The sequence below is a fragment of the Mercenaria mercenaria genome, chromosome 6, assembly GCF_021730395.1.
Source record: "Mercenaria mercenaria strain notata chromosome 6, MADL_Memer_1, whole genome shotgun sequence".
Taxonomy (NCBI): Eukaryota; Metazoa; Mollusca; class Bivalvia; order Venerida; family Veneridae; genus Mercenaria; species Mercenaria mercenaria.
This window is the reverse complement of record NC_069366.1, coordinates 37333422-37350465: the sequence shown is the minus strand read 5'-3', so window position 1 is coordinate 37350465 and position 17044 is coordinate 37333422. Positions and strand designations below refer to the sequence as shown.

General features: G+C 37.6%; 1 protein-coding gene across 2 annotated transcripts in view; it reads right to left on the bottom strand.

The window, feature by feature from the left end:
• The window catches only part of LOC123549090 (calcium-transporting ATPase type 2C member 1-like), a 64138-nt gene that overhangs the window by 35560 nt on the left and 11534 nt on the right, over positions 1-17044 (bottom strand). The window contains exons 5-14 of one of the 2 annotated variants that reach the window (XM_053545640.1): positions 13802-13863; positions 12575-12683; positions 11623-11784; positions 8636-8704; positions 7820-7962; positions 7514-7638; positions 5950-6047; positions 4825-5010; positions 3206-3310; positions 94-108 (exon numbers count right to left, since the gene is read on the bottom strand). In XM_053545640.1, the coding sequence (XP_053401615.1) occupies positions 94-108; positions 3206-3310; positions 4825-5010; positions 5950-6047; positions 7514-7638; positions 7820-7962; positions 8636-8704; positions 11623-11784; positions 12575-12683; positions 13802-13863 (1074 nt within the window). The remainder of the gene's footprint in view (positions 1-93; positions 109-3205; positions 3311-4824; positions 5011-5949; positions 6048-7513; positions 7639-7819; positions 7963-8635; positions 8705-11622; positions 11785-12574; positions 12684-13801; positions 13864-17044) is intronic. The other variant, XM_053545641.1, reaches the window with a different exon arrangement.

Below are 17044 nucleotides of genomic sequence, written 5' to 3'. Positions count from 1 at the left end.
GAGTGCTCAGCGATAGAAGCCATGTGTTAGTAAAGAGAATTATTTTCTGGTATGACATACACTTTTGTTTCTATATAAAGGTAAAAGACTTACACCATCATCAGCCATCTGTTAGACAAATCATCACACCTTATTATAAACATCTTTTTATATCAAAGCTTTGGTGCCTTCATAAAATTAGCCCAGTATAAGGACTCGTATTAAATTGTAATAAAAACATGTTTTCCTTTTCATTTTGTACTTTTAATGAAAAGTACTCCAAAGAAAAAAATATCTTAGCTAATAAAAACATACCTTTTCTCTTCTTAGTTAAGTACTTTTAATGAGAATGACCCCAAAGAAGAAAACTATCTTGGCAGCCTATGCTTTTACAAAGGCACCTTTTTTCATTAATTCAAATGGAATGCAAGATGATACATTTATTTTCTGTATACACTCATAACTTTCTTTTAATCAATTAAATTTTTCTGCATTTTGCTTGTTTTTGGTAATATTGATAAATTTTTCCTATCTCAACCTAGATCATGAAAGATGGAACTAGATGTGTGTCCTTAGGACACAGGTGCCCCCACACCTGCCACTGCAACATGGTTTCATGACTCAGGTTAAATAATTTTTAAGATGTTTGCAACACAAACTTTTAAGAACCTTATGTGTATTTTTCACTTAGTTAGCCATAACCCTGGCCTAGCTAAGTAAAATCCTAAAGAGAATACTTCATAGGCTATAAAACAATCCTCTAATGTTTTATGATTCTAAGTCAAGTACATTTTAACATACATGTATCAGAAACTTTTTTTTTTTTGAGTAAGTCTGGACAAGAAGTCTGGCCTTGTGTAATGAAAAAACTTAAAAAACAAAATAAGTCAGGGGCCATAACTCCTACATGACTGAATGAATCTGGATGCGAAACCCCAGGTGCACAACTGCACATGCTGACCAACATACCTGTAAACTTTGGTGACTCTAGGTCAAATACTTTTGGAGCTACATGCGACACAACATTAAAATGACTAATTTTTTACTAAGTCAGGGGCCATAACTCCTACATGACTAAATGAATCCGGACGCAAAACCCCAGGTGCAAAACTACACATGTTGACCTACATTCCTGTAAAGTTTTGTGACTATACGTCAAATACTTTTGGAGCTAGGTGCGACACAACACTAAAAAGACCAATTTTTACAAAGTCAGGGGCCATAACTCCTACACGACTGAATGAATCATGACGCGAAACCCCAGGTGCACAACTACACATGCTGACCAACATTCCTGTAAAGTTTTGTGACTCTACGTCAAATACTTTTGGAGCTAGGCACGACACAACATTCTCGGAAGGACGGACGGACAAGAGCAAGTCTATATGCCCCCACCACTCATGGGGGGGGGGGGGGGGGGGGGCACAAAAAGTAACAAGTGAGATTGTAGGGTTAAGGATGTATATATTTGTGGCTCAAAGCCAAGTTGTATAAGAGATGAACCAGTATCCAGTAAAAGGAAAGCTAAACTAAACAGGAAGTTGGTATAATGAAATAGCAAGCTGGAAAAACATCTTTCTTAAACAAATACTTGTATATTTTAAAGCAGTCATCATTATCAACTAATGATTTAAAAAGAAACGAAACTTTTTTACATTGAAGACATCCTGATATTTTGTGTTTTTATTAGTGAAGAAATTAAACTACAAAGAATCAGTATCATTCCAACTAGTGTCCAGTAATATTAGCAGCTTGTATTCCCCTGAAATAGCCGACTCTGGCATGAACTATTTATTTATTTTGGTTTTTATTTATTTTTATTTATTACGGTGCACCAACACAGTATAGGATATATGGCGCCAAACAGGACTATAAATTTTGGTTCCACATCTCATTTACATCGAAATAACAAGAGGGTCATGATGACCCTGGATCGCTCACCTGAGTAATATGAGCTACATGTTTCAAATGTCAAACTGTTGATAAAATATTAAGAAAGTCAGTAGGTCACATTCATGGTCAATGAAATTCAGTTTTACGATGTGTGTGCAAAACTGTGTATGTCATCAAAATTTCAAGGCTGTGTCTTATTCTTAAACTAGAGAGGTCACACGGTTTTTCTATTTTTAGACCTACTGACCTAGTTTTTGACCGCACGTGACCCAGTTTCGAATCTGACCTTGATATCATAAAGGTGAATATTCTGACCAATTTTCATGAAGATCCAGTGAAAAATATGGCCTCTAGAGGGGTCAAAGTGTTTTTCTATTTTTAGACATACTGACCTAGTTTTTGACCGCAGCTGACCCAGTTTTGAACCTGACCTAGATATCATTAAAATGAACATTCTGACCAACTTTCATAAAGATCCCATGAAAAATGTGACTTCTAGAGTGGTCACAAGCAAAAGTTTACACACGGACACACGGAAGACATAGACCTACTGACCTAGCTTTTGACCGCAGTTGACCCAGTTTCGAACTTGACCTAGATATCATCAAGATGAATATTCAGACCAACTTTCATACATATCCCATGATAAATATCACCTCTAGAGAGGTCACAAAGTTTTTCTATTATTTGACCAATGACCTAGTTTTTGATGGCATGTGACCCAGTTTCAAACTTGAACTAGATATCATCCATGTGAACATTCTGACCAATTTTCATGAAGATCCATTGAAAAGTATGGTCTCTAGAGAGGTCACAAGGTTTCTCTATTTTTAGACCTACTGACCTAGTTTTTGATCGCATGTGACCCAGTTTGGAACCTGACCTAGATATCATCAAGGTGAACATTCTGACCAATTTTCATGAAGATCCATTGAAAAATATGGCCTCTAGACAGGTCACAAGGTTTCTCTATTTTTAGACGTACTGACCTAGTTTTGGACCGCACGTGACCCAGTTTCGAATCTGACCAAGATATCATCAAGATGAACATTCTGACCAACTTTCATAAAGATCCCATGAAAAATGTGACCTCTAGAGGGGTCACAAGCAAAAGTTTAAGCACGGACGACAGACGCCGCACGATCACAAAGCTCACCTTGTCACTTTGTGACAGGTGAGCTAACAAAAACAAATACCTGAAATCATTCCATTATTACATTACATTTACTATTACATTACAAACACAATACAGAACATGAGAAATCTGAACATGCAAGTATACTGTCCAGGGTATGGCCCATTTACAAACAATGTAAATATTTAGAGTACATACCTGTCCATATCTCGGAGTACACTGAACATACATGTACTTGTTGTCCGAGTTGAATGGCATCTCGTCTGTGCGGATATAAAGGTACCTTAAATTGTGGAGATTCATCTGGAATAAGAAACAATACAGAGTTATGTACAGATAGGCTCTATAGATAATGTCCTCAATTCTTTGTTGTGTCTACTCAATATAGACAGGTGGCTTACAGATTTTACCCTTTTTTGTCTGTACCTACACCTTTGTTCATCAAGTACACAAAATTGTTCCAAAAATAGAACATACATATATAAAGTGGACGGATAGCTCAGTGGTTTGCACACTGGCCTTCCAATCCTGAGGTCGGGGGTTTGATCCCCGGCAGCTACTCGGGAATTTTCAGAAACGCTTTTCAGTGTTTCCCACCTAACTAGAGGTGTACTGGTCAGGAACCCAGGCAATCCTTGTGTGTATCAGTGCTATACACTGGGTACGTTAAAGAACCAGGCTGTCTATTCATAACGAGCTAGGCTAAGATAGCCGGACAAGCCTGTATCTGACTTCTGATCTCTCTGTTGTGGGGGCTTTGTCTCACTCTGTCCCTCTAGTCAGATCGCTCTGTGTCTGTACTAGTAGAGGATGAATTATGCGCCCTGTGTGGCTGCATTTGAACTATGTAAAGCGCCTTTGAATGTGAAATTGATCATGAAAAGGGCGCTATATAAATCTGGTATAATAATAATAATAAGCTGTGCAGACAAAATAACACAGTTTCAGTCTTGGTTTTTCTACATGTTACAGCTTTGCCATGGGATGAAGAGCATCATGCTCACCTAACTATATACTTTTTAGAGACAGTAAACAATTATTGTATGATGAGGTCAATACAAGATTATAGACCTGACCAAGGTGATATTCACTGAGACTGATAGACCCAGGTCAATATCACCTTAGTTCAGGACCATAGACTTGAATATTCACCAATACTAACATGCAGTAACTGTTTTATTTCACGACTACATTTGGTTAATATCTCAGATTGTTCATAGGAAAAATGTCAACAGACTATTGAAATAAAACGAGGCTGCTGATTGGAATATGTGTCCATAAAACCAAGACATGACAGGCTGGTGCTTTACAATCTTCATTTAGTATAGCATGTGGGTCTGTTTTGTGACCAGTTATCTTACTAAACTCCTACAGTGTACATCCAATTCATTGACAAATGAAATTCTGCATATATTAACAATGGGTTTGGATGTTATAAAGTTGTTGCAACAGAGTTTTGTTACAAATTTTGTTATGCAATGTCCAATGGTTGTATTTAGAGTAACAGAAATCATGATGATAAGCTGCCTCATCAACTTTACTGGCTGGCATAGACAATGGCTTATGTGATCCATCAATATTTTATATTTTAGCTCTGACAGCCCTTATAGGCAGCAAAGTGGGACCATTTGAACAAACTTAAGAAAAGACCTTACAAGGATACTAGACCAATGCACAGGCATTCATCATGAATGCCCACTGAAGTAACAACTGTATAAATCACTATAAAGGCAAGTTCATTTAATCCATCATAAATGCACTTGCAAGTAATAATCTTATTTACTATTGGTCCAACAGCAAGTCGTTATTTTATATACCTTAAGCGCACAGGCAAGTAAAGCGCCCTCTGTTGGCTGACCATGTAGAACATCATCACATATCTCTGCATCATTACATATACATCCAACTTCAATAACTTTGCACAGTGCTGGATGAGACTGACTGTCCACAGTTTGTCCTTCACACAACACATTCCCTATACCATTGTAGCCTACACCTGTAACCTGCAATTTCACAATTCTCTTTGTTATTCCCTAAACAAAATGTTATTCCCTAAAGAGAAAAATTAAAGTAGTAATTTGTTTACCATAGTCAATCATCCTATTCTATGAAATTCGAAGGCTATAGGTCCAAGACTTTCCAGCCATATGGAAAGGGTCTTTGTGACCTTGAACTCTTAACTTACAGATCCAAAACACACCAGGCTTCATCTACAGGCAAGAAGTTTCATGCAAGAAGTTTCATGTCTGCAGTTATAATATTGATCAGAAACTATTTTCAAGGCAAAGGTCTTCCTTACATAAAGAATTCTACACTCCAAAGAGGTCTTGAAACTATATTGGTGAGAGGCAAGTGATTCAATTACAGGAACTTTAACCACTTGGTCACAGAGGCATCTTCTGCAGAGTTAAGTAAATTGCAGAGTAACAAAGCAATCTCAAATATCTAACCTTCTATGGTGACCTTGACCTAGGGTTGGCAATTGAAAACAACTTGATGACAAGAAAATTGGACTAAAGTTTAATTTATATCCAATAAGATTTAGAGGTATGGACCAAACACATCCATGGCTCAAATGTCTGACCTTCAGCCATGACTTCGACCTTGGGCTGGTGAAGTTAGAACATGGATTTTGCAGATCATCTTCAGTTGATGAAATTAACATTCAACCTAAGTTTCATTACCAGCCTTAAACTTAGATATGGATCAGATGCAAAATTTTAAGCTTAAACATTTGACATGGGAACACAGGCACATCATCTCAATGAGTAGAAAATGGAACCAAAGTTTCATAAATATCTTTTCAGGGATTAAACAGATATGGACCTGGCATAAAATCCTAGGCTCTAAATGTTTTATTTCAGTTGTGACCTTGACCCTGGCATGGTTCAATAGGAACATGGATCTTGCATATTGTTCTGATATCACACTTAGGATATTACCTCAGCATGTGTACCCTCAGCAGAATATATCTGTGTCACTGTCATCTCATTCTTGGTGAGAGTACCAGTCTTATCTGAACATATCACATTGGCACACCCTGAAACATAATAATGAGAACCAGTCTTATCTGAACATAACACATTGGCACACCCTGAAACATAATAATGGGAACCAGTCTTATCTGAACATATCACACTGGCACACCCTGAAACATAATAATGGGAACCAGTCTTATCTGAACATATCACATTGGCACATCCTGAAACATAATAATGGGAACCAGTCTTATCTGAACATATCAAACTGACACACCCTGAAACATAATAACGGGAACCAGTCTTATCTGAACATATCACATTGGCATACCCTGAAACATAATAATTGGAACCAGTCTTATCTGAACATATCAAACTGGCACACCCTGAAACATAATAACGGGAACCAGTCTTATCTGAACATATCACATTGGCACACCCTGAAACATAACAATGGGAACCAGTCTTCTCTGAACATATCACATTGGCACACACACCCTGAAACATAACAATGGGAACCAGTCTTATCTGAACATACCACACTGGCACACACACCCTGAAACATAATAATGGGAACCAGTCTTATCTGAACATATCACACTGGCACACCCTGAAACATAATAATGGGAACCAGTCTTATCTGAACATATCAAACTGACACACCCTGAAACATAATAACGGGAACAATTCTTATCTAACCCTATCACACTGGCATACCCGAAACATAATAACGGAACCATCTTATCTGAACAAATCAAACTGACACACCCTGTAAAATATAACGGGAACCAGTCTTATCTGAACAATCACATTGGCAGACCCCCGAAACCCTAAAAAGGGAACCATCTTTTCTGAACATATCAAACTGACACACACCCTGAAACATAATAACGGGAACCATCTTTTTCTAACATATCAAAATGAACACACCCTGTAACATAATAACGGAACAAATTTTTATCTGACTACACACTGGGATAACCCTGAAACATAAAATGGGACCATCTTATCGAACATAACAAACTGACACACCCTGAAACATAATAACGGGAACCAGTCTTATCTGAACATATCAAACTGACACACCCTGAAACATAATAACGGGAACCAGTCTTATCTGAACATATCACATTGGTATACCCTGAAAAATAATAATGGAACCATTCCCTTACTGAACATATCAAACTGAAAACACCCTTTAAACATAATAATGGGAACCAGTCTTATCTGAACATATCAAACTGACACACCCTGAAACATAATAACGGGAACAATTCTTATCTGAACATATCACACTGGCATACCCTGAAACATAATAATGGGAACCAGTCTTATCTGAACATATCAAACTGACACACCCTGAAACATAATAACGGGGACCAGTCTTATCTAACATAATATCGGGAACCTGTCTTGTCTGAACACAGCACATTGGCACACCCTGAAATATAATAATGGGAACCAGTCTTATCTGAACATATCACACTGGCACAAACTAAATGGCCACCAATGATCTTTCACTGCTTACCTAGAGTCTCTACAATCGGCAGTTTTTTAACGATTGCTTTTCTCTTTGCCATTCTCATGACCCCCAAGGCCAAGGTCACTGTCACTACTATAGGTAAACCTTCTGGAATGGCAGCCACAGCCAAACTGCAACAAAGTATTAGCAAATTTAATACAATGCCTCCATTTATAAAGCAATCTAAGGGACAATACCAATGTATTTATTGTTGCTATTTCAGGTTACAAATATATCAACAAAAAATAGAACAGTATTTAAATAAGAAAGTAATATTAACTTATTACAAGTGCTGATACAGGGAAAACTTACCTGACTCCAATATTAAACATGTCAAGGACGTTACGTCCCTGGAACCAGCCCAAGAACATTATCAATCCAATAATACAGAATGAATAGAATGACAGCTGTTTTCCTAAAATATCCATACTCTTCTGCATTGGAGTCTTTGGCGACTGAAACAAGTAATTTTTCAGTTAGACTAATGGATGCATATACAATGTCTTCATGATAAAATTGTGTTTTAAACTATTCTACAATCATATTTCAGTTAAGTGATTATCACTTTAACAACGCATGTACCGTACCAGACTTGGCTGCCTTCAAAACCTGACAACTTTCCACTATCAACGTACGGAAGAATGATTTGAGAGATACTGATGTTACTGCAACCGTCATAAGAAGATTCACCTAATCTCAGATAAACTTGTACCCTCTTGTTGTAGCTTTGCGACAAAAACCAATCTATTATTTTACTGGAAAAATAGAGTAAAAATCTACTATACTTTAATATCAATGTTATCGGGCAAGACTTACATGTAATGGAAAGGGTGAGGTTTATCAAAAATTTTACTGAAGTTACTTTTTTACTGAATTTCATGCTAACCAACTGAAGCATCCCCTCAACAAATGCCATATACAGTATTGATAGATCTATAACCAGATCCCTAGCCACTTTCAAGAATTAATATCATTTCATGAACATCAGACAAATAAAGCAGCCACAAGTGAAAATATGATTTGTCTTCACATGAGGAAATAATTCATATACTTCATTGAAACAAATTTTCTTTATTAATAATATTTTTTTCAGATAAACCGTCTAGAGTTAAATCATTTAGTTCATACCTCTTCATGCTGCATCATTTTGAAAATCTCTCCAAACTCTGAGTTATGTCCTGTACCTATCACTATACCCTACAATGATATAAAACAAACAAATGAAAAAAGTGCTTCATTTATACTTTATCTATATCTGAATGATGCTACTGTTTAATGTACATACTGTTAAATCATATTCTATGTAGGGAACTAATTTTCCTGGGATCTGTCATGTCCACAAAGTTAATGATTTCACAGAACTCTTTCTCAAAATATATTAATTTTGAAAAGTCAGTAAAACTCATAAATGATATCAATACTGTTAACTAACTTTCAAATTTTGATTGTAAAATCTTTTAATTTATCTTATTATATCTAAACTACTGCAAGGCCTCAGGAATTATAAACAACAGCATCCATCTCCTAAATATTTGCTCTAGCCTAAATATGCTTAAATATTTTCATTTCCAATATAGCAGTTAACATAACATAAAAACGTTAAACATCATTTAACTAAAAGAGAGATTACGGTCACATACCTGACCTCTACCACACCGTACAAGTGTTCCCATGAAGGCTATATTAGTTCTCTGAGTTATACCACTGTTACATACCTGACCTCTACCACACCGTACAAGTGTTCCCATGTAGGCTATATTAGTTCTCTGAGTTATACCACTGTTACATACCTGACCTCTACCACACCGTACAAGTGTTCCCATGAAGGCTATATTAGTTCTCGAAGTTATACCACTGTTACATACCTGACCTCTACCACACCGTACAAGTGTTCCCATGTAGGCTATATTAGTTCTCTGAGTTATACCACTGTTACATACCTGACCTCTACCACACCGTACAAGTGTTCCCATGAAGGCTATATTAGTTCTCTGAGTTATACCACTGTTACATACCTGACCTCTACCACACCGTACAAGTGTTCCCATGAAGGCTATATTAGTTCTCGAAGTTATACCACTGTTACATACCTGACCTCTACCACACCGTTCAAGTGTTCCCATGAAGGCTATATTAGTTCTCTGAGTTATACCACTGTTACATACCTGACCTCTACCACACCGTACAAGTGTTCCCATGAAGGCTATATTAGTTCTCGAAGTTATACCACTGTTACATACCTGACCTCTACCACACCGTACAAGTGTTCCCATGAAGGCTATATTAGCTCTCCGAGTTATACCACTGTTACATACCTGACCTCTACCACAACGTACAAGTGTTCCCATGAAGGCTATATTAGTTCTCCGAGTTATACCACTGTTACATACCTGACCTCTACCACAACGTACAAGTGTTCCCATGAAGACTATATTAGTTCTCTGAGTTATACCACTGTTACATACCTGACCTTTACCACAACGTACAAGTGTTCCCATGAAGGCTATATTAGTTCTCTGAGTTATACCACTGTTACATACCTGACCTCTACCACACCGTACAAGTGTTCCCATGAAGGCTATATTAGTTCTCTGAGTTATACCACTGTTACATACCTGACCTCTACCACAACGTACAAGTGTTCCCATGAAGGCTATATTAGTTCTCGGAGTTATACCACTGTTACATACCTGACCTCTACCACACCGTACAAGTGTTCCCATGAAGGCTATATTAGTTCTCTGAGTTATACCACGGTCACATACCTGACCTCTACCACACCGTACAAGTGTTCCCATGAAGGCTATATTAGTTCTCTGAGTTATACCACTGTTACATACCTGACCTCTACCACAACGTACAAGTGTTCCCATGAAGGCTATATTAGTTCTCGGAGTTATACCATTGTCACATACCTGACCTCTACCACAACGTACAAGTGTTCCCATGAAGGCTATATTAGTTCTCGGAGTTATACCATTGTCACATACCTGACCTCTACCACACCGTACAAGTGTTCCCATGAAGGCTATATTAGTTCTCTGAGTTATACCACTGTTACATACCTGACCTCTACCACAACGTACAAGTGTTCCCATGAAGGCTATATTAGTTCTCTGAGTTATACCACTGTTACATACCTGACCTCTACCACACCGTACAAGTGTTCCCATGAAGGCTATATTAGTTCTCGAAGTTATACCACTGTTACATACCTGACCTCTACCACACCGTACAAGTGTTCCCATGAAGGCTATATTAGCTCTCCGAGTTATACCACTGTTACATACCTGACCTCTACCACAACGTACAAGTGTTCCCATGAAGGCTATATTAGTTCTCCGAGTTATACCACTGTTACATACCTGACCTCTACCACAACGTACAAGTGTTCCCATGAAGACTATATTAGTTCTCTGAGTTATACCACTGTTACATACCTGACCTTTACCACACCGTACAAGTGTTCCCATGAAGGCTATATTAGTTCTCTGAGTTATACCACTGTTACATACCTGACCTCTACCACACCGTACAAGTGTTCCCATGAAGGCTATATTAGTTCTTGGAGTTATACCATTGTTACATACCTGACCTCTACCACAACGTACAAGTGTTCCCATGAAGACTATATTAGTTCTCTGAGTTATACCACTGTTACATACCTGACCTCTACCACACTGTACAAGTGTTCCCATGAAGGCTATATTAGTTCTCTGAGTTATACCACGGTCACATACCTGACCTCTACCACACCGTACAAGTGTTCCCATGAAGGCTATATTAGTTCTCTGAGTTATACCACTGTTACATACCTGACCTCTACCACAACGTACAATTGTTCCCATGAAGGCTATATTAGTTCTCGGAGTTATACCATTGTCACATACCTGACCTCTACCACACCGTACAAGTGTTCCCATGAAGGCTATATTAGTTCTCTGAGTTATACCACTGTTACATACCTGACCTCTACCACAACGTACAAGTGTTCCCATGAAGGCTATATTAGTTCTTGGAGTTATACCATTGTTACATACCTGACCTCTACCACACCGTACAAGTGTTCCCATGAAGGCTATATTAGTTCTTGGAGTTATACCATTGTTACATACCTGACCTCTACCACACCGTACAAGTGTTCCCATGAAGGCTATATTAGTTCTCTGAGTTATACCATTGTTCATCACAGCATCTTTTGGAATGGTTGCGGTTCCTTTTGTACTGGGATGTGTCTCCCCTGTAAAACTTGACTCATCAATAGCTAAATCTTTCGCCTGAAAAAGATCAACATGAAATGAATTTTTCACATATTTAATGTGTACTATGCAGTACAGAGCGCATCACAAAAAATTCTTTTCTACGTTCGGATGGTGATCTAACATATTCTGAAACATCTTCATGCCATGAAAATGCTAATCTACAAAGTTGGTGACAAATTATTATCTATGTTAATCTATAAACAAGAGCCGTCACTAATGGTGACAAATGCCCCCGCAGCACTTTGACCTTTGACCTGGTGACCTTGACCTTTGACCTGGTGACCCCAAAGTCAATAGGGGTCGTGTCCTCAATAAGTACTATTAGCATGTGAAGTTTGAAGGTCCAGGGTGCAGTGGTTCGCGAGTAAAGTGCCTTCATGCAAAAAGTTAAAATTGGCCCCTGTGACCTTGACCTTTGACCTGGTGACCCCAAAGTCAGTAGGGGTCGTGTACTCAATAAGCACTATCAGCATGTGAAGTTTGAAGGTCCTGGGTGCAGTGTTTCGCGAGTAAAGTGCCTTCATGCAAAAAGTTAACGTTGTGACGAACTAACGAACTAACAGACGGACAGTTGAAAACTAATATGCCTCCCTTTGGGGGCATAAAAAATTCCTGCACTGAAGGGGAATGGTTGTGAAATAAATAAGATATAACTACTGTCATCCGGTCGAGAGGTGGTATGTTTATAGTGTGGTCATGACATGTCTGCTTATAAGAAACCAGTACAGCTGTGTTTTTGATGACACAAATTAAATTTGAGCTTAACTGAAGGAGAATAACTACCTGCAATTAAAGACTAACAAACCTGTATAAGTCGTAGATCAGCTGGTACCCTATCCCCAACCATGAGATCCACAACATCACCAGGCACCAGATCACGTGCCAGGAAATCCTCAAGTTTTTCATTACGGTGACTGATAAAAATAATCAGAAATTATCATTATTTCAACAACATAGGTAATATTTAATATACACCTAAATTAGACATCAGAAACTATTTAACAAGTTTTTGTTGCTTTACAAATGTTTGTGCCATTGTTGTTTTAGATTATTATTACAATATACCTCTTCACTGGTTACTATGAAACTTTAATGGAATAAAATTTTGTGAGCTTGGTCAAAATGGTTGATTGGTTCTATGCTACGTGTAAATAAGAAACTTTTATGACTTTATTTACAATCTCAGCAGTACTCTTTTAACCTCTGTGTGGCAACCATAAAAGGTCTCCTTGTAGTTGTTCTGAGCGTTGTTATGTTTTCTGGTACCTTAGGATCATGGAGTCCACTCTATCTTAATGTATGGAGTTCTGCTTAAGCCAGTGTAAGCAGGCATAAGGGGTGCTGCTAATTTCATTACCTCTAATGAACTGACTCACTAAAGCCCAGTCCACTACCATATCACTTGGTTGTGTTCTATGATTCTAAAGGATCTTCATACAGATTTTACTGATTTCTTGAAAAGTAAAATAAATGGCAGCTCTTTGTTTGTTTATGTTACGGTCGCTTACGCATAGCTTGAAAGTTTAAAACCAATCTCTGACAACTGCGTCAGGGAGTAGACGCTTTGGCTCAGTGATAAAAGCATTGGACTTCCACCCGTGAGACCAGGGTGCCTCAAGCACTTGGGATTTTTCATCATAAACTTCTATCCTCTTCAATTTTTGTTATGCTCTTAAGTGCTAAGAGTTAGAACTTAACTTTGTGCATTATAGTAACCACAAAATCCACAACTATTTGTTTCGCATGAACAATAATGAGTAAACAGTAGCTGATTCAACAGACATGCTTTTTTATACATTTCCAAATACTCTCATGTCTCCATTTTTAATACACTTAACCCATTACTGTATATTACAAAATGCACCAAAAACTTTCCAATTCATATTCCAAATATAAACCATCGCAGTCCTTCAGTAACATGGCAAAATCAGAAACACTCCCTATCTCTTGTATTGCCTTTTCTGCTTTATTTAAAGAGATGTGCATTAAGATTTTCTAGGGGGTGGCAAGATTTAACCAATCTGTTACTTACCAGTGACATTTAGGTGGCACAAGTTTTGTCAATGCTTCCAGGGACTTCTCTGACCTGTATTCCTGAAACATATACATTGCTACATTTACTGTATATGTATTATAAATGGAATACTTCCATAAAATAATGTGATACAGTTTGTCTGAGAAGCCTTAAAATCCCTTGACTAAACTTCAATGTAGAATTCAAACAAAAGCATCCAAGTTTCTTTTTTTTTGTCCAGTTGAAAATTTGACAGTTTACAACAAGAGGCTGTTCTATTTATTTTTATTTTTTTGCTTAGGCAACAGTCTGTGTAGTAAAGTGAAGCATCTGACCACTTGGGGTAAGCTACAATTTGATAAAATTTACAATAATTTTACAGTTTTGTGTAAGTTTTCAGTTATATTAAGGCAGTTAAACTATCCATGTTTTTTTTTATCTCAATAATTAAATCTTTTAGGTAGGAAACAACTTCTAAACAAGAATAAGAGGTAGTAAATGATGGCCCTATATCGCTCACCTGTTATCATTGCACTTTAGGACAAGAAGGTCCTCAGAAAAAATATCGAAGTCCAAAGGACAGGAACAACAAAGGGAAGAAATTTAACCAAAAAGAAAAAAAATTCTTACAAAGTACAGATATGTCAAAATACACCTAAAAATTGGAGGTACCATCCATGTTGTACCACAGAAAAGTGGTCTCGGTTTTTCCCTACGGCCGATAATAAAAAAGTTACTAAAAATAAGCTATTTATAGTAATGTAAAAGGGAAGTAATTAAAAAAAAATTTACTGTAAGTGAACAAAGGAAGGATCTGCCAAATAAATCTGTTGACATAAATGAAATTTCAGATCAGTATCTTCATTAGTTACAGAGATATACCCATTTTAATTTGAAATAAAGGGAGGTAATTTGACATAAAATCAGTCCATAGTTAACTACCCTGATTGGCTCAGTCCAACTAATGACAATAATGAAATTTCAAATAAGTCCTATAAGTACTTACTGATATAAATCCATTTTGATTACAATCAGGGGAGGTAATCAGATATAAAATAACTCTGGAACCTACGACTGGATCTGATTTGTCATGGAATCCAAGATTTATTGTTGTTGAAGATATTTTGGAAGTTTGTATCAAATAAAACCATAAATGAAGTCTCTATATGGCTGCAAAAGCCAAAATAGCCAGTTTTGGACCTTTAAGGGGCCATAACTCTGGAACCCATGATGGAATCTGGCCAGTTCAAGAAAGGAACCAAGATCTTGTGGTAATACAAGTTGTGTGCAAGTTTGGTTAAAATCAAATCATAAATGAAGCTGCTATTGTGCAGACAAGGTCAAAATAGCTAATTTTTGCCCTTTCAGGGGCCATAACTCTGGAACCCATGATGGAATCTGGCCGGTTTAAAAAAAGAACCGAGATCTTATGGTGACACAAGTTTTGTGCAAGTTTGATTAAATTCAAATCATAAATGAAGCTGCTATTGTGCAGACAATGTCAAAATAGCTAATTCTGGCCCTTTCAGGGGCCATAACTCTGGAACCCATAATGGAATTTTGCCAGTTGAAGAAAGGAACCAAGATCTTATGGTGATACAAGTTGTGTGCAAGTTTGGTTAAAATAAAATCATAAATGAAGCTGCTATTGTGCAGACAAGGTCAAAATAGCTAATTTCTGGCCCTTTCAGGGGCCATAACTCTGGAACCCATATTGGAATCTGGCCAGTTCAAAAAAAGGAAACAAGATCTTATGGTGATACAAGTTGTGTGCCAGTTTGGTAAAAATCAAATTATAAATAAAGCTGCTATTGTGCAGACAAGGTCAAAATAGCTAATTTTGGCCCTTTCAGGGGCCATAACTCTGGAACCCATAATGGGATCTGGCCAGTTCAAGAAAGGAACCAAGATCTTATGGTGATACAAGTTGTGTGCAAGTTTGGTTAAAATAAAATCATCAATGAAACCACTATCGTGCAGACAAGTGTTGACGCACTCAAGGACGGACGCACGCACGGAAGTTCCTACATATGGATACTTATGTGGCTACTCTTTTGTTCTCTCTATTGTTCTTTTAGCCACGTAAGAGAGAAATAGCCGCATAAAAGCCTTAAGGAATGAATGACATCAAAGAAAAAGTACAGTTACCTATTGTTCCTATAGCCAGCTAAGTATGCAAATGTGAGCTCGGACGGACTGACGACGGACGAAGGTGATCACAAAAGCTCACCTTGTCACTATGTGACAGGTGAGCTAAAAAAAGATAGAGGTCATCAACTTCATAAGCTCAAACATGCTATCAAGTTTGAAGGTGCTGGGTCAAGTGGTTCTCAACTTATTGAATGGAAACTGTTTTCAAGGCTCAGACCCTTGTGACCTTGACCTTTGACTTACTGACCCAAAAAAGAAAAGGGGTCTTCTACTTCATTAAGCCCAATCATGCTATCAAGTTTGAAGGTTCTAGGTGAAGAGATTCTCAAGTTACCTTGCAGAATAGTTTTCAGCGTTCAGATCTCTGTGACCTTGACCTTTGAGCTATTTACCCTAAAAGCAATAGGGGTCATCTCATGCTATCAAGTGATTCTCAAGTTATTTAGGGAAAATTGTTTTCAATGCTCCGGTCCGTGTGACCTTAACCTTTGATCTACTGATGCCCAAAACAATAGGCATATCATCTACTTCATAAGCCCAATCATGCTTTCAAGTTTGAAGGTTCTGGTTCAAGTGGTTCTCAAGTTATTAAGCAGAAACCCTTTTGAAGGTTCAGACCCCTATAACCTTACCTTGGTCAAGTGGTTCTGAAGTTATTGAGCGGAAACAGGTTTCAAGGTTCTGGCTCGTGTGACCTTGACCTTTGACTTACTGATTCAAATAAGAGTTCGCCTACTTTATAAGCCCAATATGCTAATAAGTTTTAAGGTTCTGGATCAAGATATTCTCAAGTTATCAAGAGGAAACCATTCAAGGTTCTGGCCCCTGTGACCTTCTGACATACTGACCCCCAACACTATAGGAGTCAAGTATTTCATAAGTCCAATCAAGCTATCAAGTTTAAAGGTGCTTGGTGAAGTGGTTCTCAAGATATTGGGCAGAAACCCTTTCCAAGGTTCAGGCCCTTGTGACCTTGACCTTTGACCTACTGACCCAAAAATTTAAGGAGTCACCTTGAAATTTTACTTACTGATTCAACAGGCGTCATCTACTCTATAAGCCCAATTATATTAATAAGTTTGAAGGTTCTGGGTCAAGCGGTTCTCAGGT